Source organism: Acanthisitta chloris, unplaced genomic scaffold (genome assembly GCF_000695815.1).
Source record: "Acanthisitta chloris isolate BGI_N310 unplaced genomic scaffold, ASM69581v1 scaffold9106, whole genome shotgun sequence".
In the NCBI taxonomy this organism is placed as follows: Eukaryota; Metazoa; Chordata; class Aves; order Passeriformes; family Acanthisittidae; genus Acanthisitta; species Acanthisitta chloris.
In genome coordinates this window covers 10,979-22,059 of record NW_008678692.1, presented here as the reverse complement: position 1 = coordinate 22,059, position 11,081 = coordinate 10,979, and the positions used below count along the sequence as shown (strand labels likewise).

General features: G+C 48.7%; 1 protein-coding gene across 1 annotated transcript in view; it reads right to left on the bottom strand.

Moving 5' to 3' along the window:
* LOC103804386 (sodium channel protein type 8 subunit alpha-like) overlaps window positions 1-11,081 on the bottom strand; it is a 31,100-nt gene that overhangs the window by 9,369 nt on the left and 10,650 nt on the right. Inside the window, 7 exon segments of the mRNA XM_009076998.1 lie at window positions 4,280-4,474; window positions 5,493-5,647; window positions 6,461-6,578; window positions 7,354-7,824; window positions 8,865-9,221; window positions 9,558-9,731; window positions 9,896-10,134. Coding sequence (XP_009075246.1) covers window positions 4,280-4,474; window positions 5,493-5,647; window positions 6,461-6,578; window positions 7,354-7,824; window positions 8,865-9,221; window positions 9,558-9,731; window positions 9,896-10,134 — 1,709 coding nt within the window.

The following is an 11,081-nucleotide window of genomic DNA, read 5'->3' as shown; positions in this document are numbered from 1 at the left end:
GAAAGAAAAAAAAAAAACAAAAAAAAAGAAAGGAAAAAAAAAAGAGAGAAAGAACAAAAACGAAAAAAAAAAAAGAAAGAAAAAAAAAAAAAAAGAAAAAAAGAAAGAAAACAAAGGTTCCAGACTGTTAGATTGGATCCCCTAGCCCTGCTCGCCCAGCCCAGTGCCAGCCTGGGCCGCCCCCAAATACCGAAGCCATGACACCAGCTGCCTACTTCACTTGACTGAACCGACCTGGAAGGAAATAATGCGGTTGAGAGAAGAACAGAGGGGAGAGATCAGTGAGAGAGAGGCAGAGACACACACGGAGAGGGGCTGTCGGGAGGAAGAGCCCAAACGAGGACAAAAGCCTTACCCTCGCCCTGTACTGGCTGCAGGATCCCAGCGGCGCCCATGAAATTTAAGCCAGACAAATGTTAAAGGTACCTATGAGAAAGAATACAGATAAATACACACACTGCACCACCTGGGCCCAACCTCTCAGCAGGACTGTGCCCGAGCCTCGGCGCAGCCACAGCCTGCGGGGACCGATCCTCGTGGGACACGAGTGCTGAGCCCACCACGCGGTGCTGGGGCCACCTCCAGCTCCTGCAGCCTGAGCACCCAGGCTGGGGTGGTTCTCCTGCCTGTGCCACACACCAACTGTGGCTCTGCCCTGCCTGAAGCCTCTGAGACACCTGGCAGTGTCCCTGGGGAGGATGGGGACAAGCAGATGCGCAGGCCGAGGTGCTCAGCGGTGCTGCAGCGGCTTGGACTCACACTGAGACAGTTTTTAGCTCCGTTTTCCAGCACCACTGTCACTAAGATGACCTATTCAGCAGCCTGGAGTCAGATTTAGACTCTACAGGTGTGAATTATGGAACTCCTGAAAGCCAGCAAGTCACAGACGTGGCTTGGCCACGTGTAAATAGCCACAGACACAGCTCAGCAGCAGCCACTGCTCCCACTTTTGGCTACTATCACGTTACAGACACGTAAAAACAGATATCTCAACCTTTTTGCAAGGGGATAAAAAAGAGACATCAATATACAGCAACAAAGAACAGAAAACCACGAGAACTCCTCCTGGACCAGGCATGGTGTGAGCTGAGTTCTCTCTCTCATTCCTTTTGACAAGAGATCTTAGAGCAACAATGTGAAATTAATTACGAGGATGATTCTTACTCCACACAAATTCCAGGGAAATTTCAGACCCAGATTTTGACTGCAAAAAACACATGTGGGAAAACTGAGATTTGAGCTAATTTTATGCCTCACGTGCTTTTTTCCATCTTCATATGGAAGATGTCCCTGCCCACCACTGCAGGGCACTTGGAATTCCACAGGCTTCAAGGCCCTTCCAACCCAAACCATTCCATGATCTCTGCCCCAAAAATAAGTGGCCACAATACATGTCCACAGAGCTCTTTGGATTTTCCATCTGATTTTAAACTTCCACGGAACAAACCCATGCCAGGGCTGTCCCAAAGGTTCCAACAAACCCTTTGTGAGCAAATTCAGCCCACTCAGGATGGCACTGAGCCCTCAGCAATGCTGCTCCACTAAAATCCTGGACCCAAATATCATATCCAATGGGTTTGGAGGTGTTGTCTATTTACCCTGTCAATATATCACTGGAAGTGCCCCATCCCTGGAAATACAAATTCCAGGGAAATTTCAGACCCAGATTTTGACTGCAAAAAACACATGTGGGAAAACTGAGATTTGAGCTAATTTTATGCCTCACGTGCTTTTTTCCATCTTCATATGGAAGATGTCCCTGCCCACCACTGCAGGGCACTTGGAATTCCACAGGCTTCAAGGCCCTTCCAACCCAAACCATTCCATGATCTCTGCCCCAAAAATAAGTGGCCACAATACATGGCCACAGAGCTCTTTGGATTTTCCATCTAATTTTAAACTTCCACTGAACAAACCCATGCCAGGGCTGTCCCAAAGGTTCCAACAGAGATGCCAGAGATGTCCTAAAGGTTCCACCAAACCCTTGGTGAGGCAAAATCAGCTCATTTACTCAGGATGGCACTGAGCCCTTGGCAACGCCAGTACCTTAAAATCCTGGACCCAAATATCAAAATCCAATGGATTTGGAGGTGTTGCTTATTTGCCCTGGAAATAAAACACTGGAAGTGCCCCATCCCTGGAAGTGTTCAAGGCCAGGATAGATGGAGCTCTGGGCTAGTGGAAGGTGTTCCTGCCTTGGCAGGGGTGGGACTGGATGAGCTCTAAGGTCCTTCCAACCCAAACCATTCCACGATCCTATGAACACAGGGCAGAGGCTTCACTGAATCCCCATTTTTAGAGCTTCTTCTCCTTGGGATAACAGCTCAGTCCTGGGCAGGACACTAAGAGCAGGACATGTCTGAGCTTTCAGGGGTGTCTCTGAGGCCATTCCGACAGGAGACACAGCAGGCACCGAGGTGGGACAAAGGGACTCCCAGACTGACTGACAAGCTGAAGCCTCCACTGTTACCCAGAAAAAGTCTTCACAAACACACCCAGCAAGCTTTGGGGCTGAGGAGGGGGATTGGACAATGCTAGCAACCTGCAAAACAACATCCAAGAGCGATGTTAGGATGCAAAGGCTCATTCCCTGCTGTCCTGGCTCACTCCAATCCCATCCACAGCACAGCAGAAAATGTGGATAAAAAGATGTGATTCCACAGCTCCAGGACATGATGCATCTCTGAGAGTTTGCTGAGGGATATTTTGGCATCTCCAAGGCACAGCTCAGGCTTCTGGTAGAGAAAAATCTGCAGCTCTCCTGTCTGAGACACCAAGTGAGAAAAGGAATTCCCTCTAAAGCCCTGGGAATTCTGGAACCTTGTGCACATCTTCCCTCCCTGGATGTGTGTGTTACCTGCCTGGGAAGCTGCTGATTTTTAATCCATCAGCTGCTAGAAAACTGGGAAGGAAATTAAACTTGGACCACCAACTAAAGTGCACTTCATTCCCAACAGCTGGAATTCAAGCACAGCATGGAGCACAAGGATCTGAAGGCTATTTTGGGGCTGACTGGAGCTTCATTTGCTGAGACTCTCCCCAAAACAGTGCAGAGGATTAGTGTCCCTGTCAGCACTTGGACCTCACCTCCAGGCACTGAGAGCTCCAGGGCTACTGTCAGAGTTACACTTTTCAGGTGTGGCCAAGGAAAAGTTGAAGGGATCACAGAGGACTTTTATATACACACACAAAAAAAAAAAAGACTTTAAAATTCCAGTTTTCCACAGGAAATGTGGAGTTTGAGTCACTTCTACCCCTGAATTCCAAGCATAGTTCCTCCACCTACTCAGGAATATTTCCAGAGTGATAATGGTGCTGAACAGCCACTGAATCATACACAGAATGTTCCAAGGGAGAAGCTTGGGAAAAGTGTTAGTTCCTTTTTCAGTACCTGTTCTTGGGGCACTCACTGTGGTCACTGATTCCCAGCTGGACATGATGAAATGCTTTAAAAGCATCCAAGCCCTTGGGATGCTAAAGCTCCTGGTTTTGCAATCCTTTGGACTTGAGTCCTATTGAATTCCATCATTTTCTATCACTTTGGACAGCACAAATTCCATTTGTTTTAACTCCTCTCGCTGTGCTCCAGAGCCAGATTTACTGCTACAACTTCCCTCTAGTGTCTTTCTTCTTCTAAACCTCAGATTTAGCCTCCCTTGTCTGACTCTCACATTGACCCTCCATTCCCAGGGGGATTTGGGGTGACCATGTGCTGATTTACCCTGACCCACCACGTCCCTCACTCATGCCACAACCTCTTATCTGCCCTTCTTGTTTGATATGGTCCTGCTGTTTCTTTCCTGGGCACTGGATCTTTGGAACAGAAGAAGGATGATGCTCAGGTGCTCACAACAGACCTTGTGGGGTGGTGGGATGGGAAGATTTTGCTGCCTCATCCACTCCCCGTGGTTAAGCAGGCAAGAAAAGGATTACAGAGAGGAGGTGTCACCAAGGAGTATCACATCTGCACAGTTCTCCCCCTGACAACACCTTCCAGCAGCTCCACACACAGACAGAGCTCCTAGAGACTCTACTTCCAGCAGAGCAAAAGAACCAAGGCCTGGAAAACTCTCCTTGGTCTCCACAAGGCAGAAATTCCACAGCTGCACAGGAAACACTGTCAATCCCCAAAGAGCTCGAAAGGGTTTTATCCTTGACTTGGAAACTTACAGGTATCTGGGACTGAATCCTCATGAAATCTATGGTTCAGTTAGGATGGACCTCAGGAGGAAACACTCCCCAGCATTCTTCTAACCACCACTATTTTTCCAAGCAGAAGTAAGGAGGAGAGGATACATACAGCCACGATGAGGAAATCCAGCCAGCACCAGGCGTTGGTGAAGAACTTGACGAAGCCATAGGCACACCACTTCAGCAGCATCTCCAGGATGAAAATGTATGTGAAGACCTTGTCTGCATACTCCAGGATGGTCCTGATGGTCTTCCTCTGCTCTATGTAAATGTCCTCAAAAGCCTGGGAAATAAGCAGGAGCTTCAGTCATTACACAGGATTTATTCTACAGTTCAATGGCCTTATCCAGAGGCTTATTCAAATGATACTGAGATGAGCTAAATACAGAGTTGGAGATGAGTGAAATACATGTAATCTATACAAGATCTAGAAATCATACACAGCAAAATGAATTATGTTTCTTACACAGTGAATCTTATCTGCTTGAGTAGTTGCAAAGCTACAACAACCCGAAAAAAATACCCCCAAAAAAGGAAATTCCTGAATAAGTAACATGAGAACAACTTGATTTTCAGGGATCTGAGTTCAAGCCTTTAATATCTCAGTGTTCAGTAACTGGTGTCCCTGCAGGAACACACACACAGAGGTTTGCTCTGCAGCTCAGCACACCCAGATGGGCCAAATTCGCTGAAATTCAGACCATTACTGGCTGTCAAAGCTGTGCATAGACAGAAATCCAGGATGTTTCCATGGGATATGGATTGTGGTGGATTTCTGTCCTGAAACCTGTGAGCAAACACACACTGGGATTTTTTTGTTCTGGGACACCACGGGGCCAGGAAGCTTGGCAAAGGTGGGACAGAAAGGGAAATGGGAATACTGTTGGTCACTGATGTGCACATGAGCTGCCCAGGGAGGTGGTGGAGTCACCATCCCTGGAAGGGTTCAAGGAGTGACTGGATGTGGCACTCAGTGCTCTGGTCCAGTTGACAAGGTGGACATTGGTCACAGGTTGGACTCGATGGTCCTGGAGGTCTTTTCCAACCTCAGTGATCCTGTGAAATGAGACACAGATCCTTTGCCTCCTCACATTTCTAGTCAAGCTCTGTTCAGATTTTCAGGCTCTACTCTCAATTTAAACTCCACTAAAATCATGACTAAAGGGCTTTTGTACAGTCCCATGGTGGAGCTGAGCTGTTTTCCAGGTGAGAATCCCCAGAGTTTGCTTTTGCCCCTAATTTCCTAGACACAATCACTTTCCCCGAGCTCAACACCTCTGGGTTACACCCATCTCACTCACCAGAGCACCACTGCTCAGGAGGATCATGAAGATGATGAAAGTCTCAAACCAATTATGCTCCACAATCAGGAAACAAGTCTTCCTCAAGGTCCACCACGACTTGCCCAGCCCTTCCTCGATATTGACCTGGCAACACTTGCAGCGCTGCATACACCCTGGAACGAGGACAGGACACACCTTGGTCAGGGAAGGGATGAGTCCATGTAAGGACAGAACACTCTCACTGTCTAGAAGCAGTTTTGATGCCACCAACACTAAACACTTTGAGTTTCAGTTCAAACTCTTGCGTTCTGGAGGGGTTTAGGGTTGTTTTACCACTTCTGTGCCTGAGCACCTGAATTCACATCCATTGGGGAACAGCTCAGCTCGTTCTATTTGGTGAGGTCCATGCACTTGAGAAGAGAATGGAAAACTTGCTGATAAAATAACCTTGAACCACTTAAAGCATCTTTGCCATGGGAATACCTGTAATGGATCAGCTGCTGACAGACATTGAGGCCAGCGACGGGAGGGGAAAAGTACTCAGCTTCTAAGTACTCAAGGCATCAGCTGTACAAAACTCAGCTTGTTCTACTATAGGTCATCTATAATTCTAGAAATTCCTCCCTGGGAGGTGCTGAGGCACTGGCACAGGTTGCCCAGAGAAACTGTGGCTGCTCCATCCCTGGAAGTGTTCCAGGCCAGGTTGGATGAGACTTGGAGCAACCTGGGCTGGGGGAAAGTGTCCCTGCCCACGGCAAAGGGAGGAATGGGATGATCTTTAAGGACCTTTCCAACCCAAAGCACTCTGACTCTATGATCTACCTCCTGGCAACAGCAACTGCATCTCCAAGACCTTCACTTTGCAAATTCCTCTAAATTAGATCATCAGCGCCTTAAAATAAGCTGAGAGCCCCAGCCCTGATCCAGGCTGAGACCTAGCCCTGGGCCCCCCAAACAGCTCAGAGCCTTCTTCCCTCACAGCTCACCTTCTGTGAAACAAGCATCAGGGTCCAGGTACTCCTCTGGTGCCTCCACAGGGACTTCTTCCACTTCAGGCTTTATATCAATGGTGCTGCCCTCGGAGGAACTGGTCTCATCGAGTTTCTGGGACACAAACCAAACCCCAGTGTGATCAATAATCAGTTCCCAACAACTATCAAACTTCACGATGACTCAGCCATTTGTTCACCACATTTACTGCAATGAGAGTTGTTTCCTCACTTCACCCATTGAGCTCCTGCCCCAGCTCATGGCTCACGTTAACAGGACAGACAGGATGGAGTGTTTATATTATATATAATATTTGTGGCTCTCCATGGGGCAACAACCACGTGAAACCTTTGCCTTGATCAGAAGTGAATAGAAACAGACATTTTGTACCGGAACTACTCGGTTCTCCCTCCCAAGACACTTCCAGGCATTCACAGTGAGTCAAATGACTCCAATGAATCCTGGGCTGGTGAAGGGACTGGAGCACCAGTGCCATGAGGAGAGGCTGAGGGAGCTGGGGGTGTTCAGCCTGGAGAAGAGGAGGCTCAGGGGAGACCTCAGCACCCTCTGCAACTCCCTGAGAGGAGGTTGGAGTCAGGTGGGGGTTGGTCTCTGCTCCCAGGCAACAGCAGCAGGACAAGAGGGCACAGACTCAAGCTCTGCCAGGGGAGGGTTAGGTTGGATATCAGGAAGAGATTTTTTCCAGAGAGAGTGCTCAGACATTGGAATGTGCTGCCCAGGGAGGTGGTGGATTCACCATCCCTGGAGGTTTCCAAGCTGAGACTGGATGTGGCACTTAGTGCCATGGTCTGGTGACCACGGTAGGGTTGGACTCGATGATCTTGGAGGTCTTTTCCGACCTGTCGATTCTATGATTCTATGCTCCTACCTCTTTGCTGCCATCAGGATCTGTATCACTGCTGAAATCTTCTGTGTTGAGGTTCTCAAAGTCTGACTCCCCTACAGCAATGGGCACCCGGACAGTGAGGTTGGGGTTGTTGATGAAGGACATGTGATCCTCATCGATGATGTATTTCTCCACGCTGCTCCCGATGCCGCTCGTCGTGCCGTTGCCGTTCTTCAGGAAATCAATGTCTCTGTTGATATCAGGCCCCGTATGGTTAGCGATGCAGTTCACCTTCTTGTCATACAACTCATCCAAGGGTTTGACCTCATCTGCCTCTCTCTGCTTGAAGTGAGCCTGCATGAACTCCCGCACCTTGGCCTTGGTCCAGGCGATGCCCTTCTTGATGCGGATAACCGAGATCTGCAGGTTGTTCATCTCCCCATCATCATCCGTGGCTGCCAAGTTGTCTGCGCTGAAGGAGCTCAGTAACAAGGCCAAGAACAGGTTCAGCACCTGAAAGGGAAGAGGTGATGCTGGACTGACACACAGAGGTGTATTCCCAAAGCTGGACAGGGATATTCAGCACCCAAGTCCTGCTGACGCTGCAGAGCTTTGTCTCCAAACACCACTGAGAACCAGCTCTGGTGTCCCAAGGACCTACTGAGGTGCTCATGGCCTGAGGAATGAGAGCTGAGCCTGCAGCACACTCTCTGACCGGGGACCCCCGTGCAGCACACAGCCCCGAGGGGTCCCAGGGGCCCCTGACACCACGTCCCTTGCAGGACCCAGACTGCAGATGTCAGAGAGGGATTTAAGCAGCAGCCACCCAAGGCATTCAGCATTGCTGCTTTAGGAATCTCTGGCTCAAAGGAAATGGGCCAAATCTTGGCATTTTAAGCAAACACTTCCAGCTCCATTTCCATCTAGCGATGGGCCCCAGGACTTGTTTTGTCAAAACCCCTTGGCGAGGCAGGACCTCTCCGAGAGAGTCCCAACACTGCTTTGAAGACCTGGGACTGTTCATGTGACTCCATTCTTGCTTACATTTTCCTCCACAGACTTTTCTGCACAAAATTTAAGACCAGAAGGAACTATCATGATCTAGTCCAACCTCCCACACAACAGGCCGTGCAGTTTCACAGCCGATTCCTGCACACGACGGTACCTCATGACTGAGCCAGTGGGCAGGTTTCAGAAGAAACTTCCAACCTCATTTCAATCCTTCAAGACATTCCCCTGTGCACCAAATTATTTCACTTCCCGGCAATTGGAAAAAAACAGGTTTTACTTCTTTGAAGCTTCTTTTACCCCTCAGGCAAGGTGTGGGTCTGTGCCCTTTGGCTGAGGGTTTGCTCCTCAGAGTGCTTAGGGTTAAAGACCTCATCAGGCAAAGAACATCTTTAGTATTGTGCTACCAAAGTCCATAGGACTGTTGGTATGTCACAGGCCACGAAGGACCCCAACAGAGCAGGAAGAGACTCACAAATCATCACTCCCAAGTCCTACCCCACCCAGAGGCAGCCAAGAAAGCCCATCAGGAACCATTTACTGACCACTAGATTTCCGATGACCATGACCATCATGAAGACAATCAAGCACATGGCCTGTCCTGCCACTTCCATACAATCCCACATGGTCTCAATCCATTCCCCACACAAGACACGGAAGACAATAAGGAAGGAGTGGAAGAAATCGTGCATGTGCCAGCGGGGCAGCTCACAGTCCGGATTGATCTTGCAGACACACTCCTTGTAGCTCTTGCCGAAGAGCTGCATGCCCACCACGGCGAAGATGAACACGATGATGGCCAGCACCAAGGTCAAGTTGCCCAAGGCACCCACTGAGTTACCGATGATTTTGATCAGCATGTTCAGAGTGGGCCAGGACTTGGCCAGTTTGAAGACTCTCAGCTACAAAAAGAGACAAAGGACATTTAATTTCAGCCTGAGCAAAGAGGAAAATCAGGCAGAACTTCCCAAACAACCACCACCTTGTGTTTTATGTCAAGATAAGCTCATGCTCCTGCCACTGAGGTCAGTAGGAGCAGGGAATAGTTAACCTCTCTTGCAACTTGGGCTCCTGCAGGTTGTAGCTATCCCACACATGCTGATCTCACTTCCCAAAGGAAAAGTGACCCTTCCCTTCCCCAACGTAATGAACAACCTGTAACGAGCTCAGATCGTGTAAGAGATGAGCTCAATGAGCAATGAGTTCAGATCTTGCAAAGAGGATGGAACATGGAATACCAATCGGAAAGATCGCAGCACGGAAAGTCCTTCCACATCTGCCAGACCCAGCTCCATCAAACTGAGGGAGACAATAAACCCATCAAAGATGTTCCAGCCTTCTTGGAAATAATAGTAGGGATCCATGGCAATGAGCTTCAGGAACATTTCTGCCGTGAAAATTCCAGTGAAAACCTGCAGTGGTGAGGAGAGACAAAGGACATCAAAGAGTCATTTTTGTTCCTTTTCTGATCTTTGGGCTAAATCTCGACAATGCAATTTGGTCTAAGACTACATCAACAACACAAGCAAACCAGCAGGGGTAGATTCATAAGGAACATTTCCCACTATTCTCTTACCAGATTTCCCACAGAGAGCACATGCTCGAACTCTGGGGTCATGGGGTGGTGCTCCATGGCCATGAACAACGTGTTCAGCACAATGCAGATGGTGATGGCCAAGTCAACAAAAGGATCCATGACAATTAAGTTCACTATCTCCTTCAGCTTCATCCAGTAGGGGTGGCATTCCCAGATCAGGAATGTGTTGGCGAATTTGTACCAGCAAGGGGGACACTTCCTCTGGGACTCTTCCAGCTCTACAGGTACAGAACAAAACAGAGTTCAGGTTTCACCTCTGAGGCTTAAGACAAAGAGCTATGAAGCTGTGATGGGTCAAGGTTTTGGACAGGTTGGACATCAGGAGGAATTTCCTCATGGAAAGGACTGTCAGGAATCGGAAGGGGCTGAACAGGGAGGTGGTGGAGTCACCATCCCTGGAGGTGTTGAAGGAACGACCGGACATGGCTCTCAGTGTCCTGGTCTAGTTGACAAGGTGGAGATCAGTCACAGGTTGGACTTGATGATCTTGGAGGTCTTTCCAACCTCAGTGACTGTACTGAGCTTCACTGACTTCTCTACAGAAGCGACTCCACTCCTGCACCAGGTCACCAGCACTGCAGTCCTGCCCCTGTGCCACAGCCCCACCTGGAGCTCACGATTCAATGCAAATTATTCCAAATGAAGAGCTATATTTAACTCGGAACCGATCAAGGTAAAATGGTTTAAATCAAAGTTACAGATTCTAAACTGCCTTTGGTGCCAGTTTTTAAATAACTGAGATGAATTCAGTGCTGAGCACAACCACGGTCTAAAAGAGGAAAGAGATGACATAATGCTGCGAAGGATTTTCGGCAGGAATAACCTGATTAAGACTCACCACATCCATTTACACAACTCCAACCTGATGCTGTGTCCATTTTTTCCACACTCCTTTCAAGTGCTCAGGGGGAAAGCAATCCAGGGGAGGAGTTCCCCTCTCCGTTGGCTGCCTTGCCATGGCCCCAGTTGGGCTGTGCAGCTGTGCACACTCGACTCTTACTCTTTTAAGGGTAGGGAAAGGACCACTGTGCTCTCCTTCCCATTGGTTCTCTGGTTGCTTAGTATTTAGTTGCCTTGGAATTTCTGAAGTTAAAAGAGGCCCCTGGCACTGGAGCCTGTGGGCGTTTGCGCAGGAGGGAAGCAGCAGCAGAACTCTGCTCTGTTT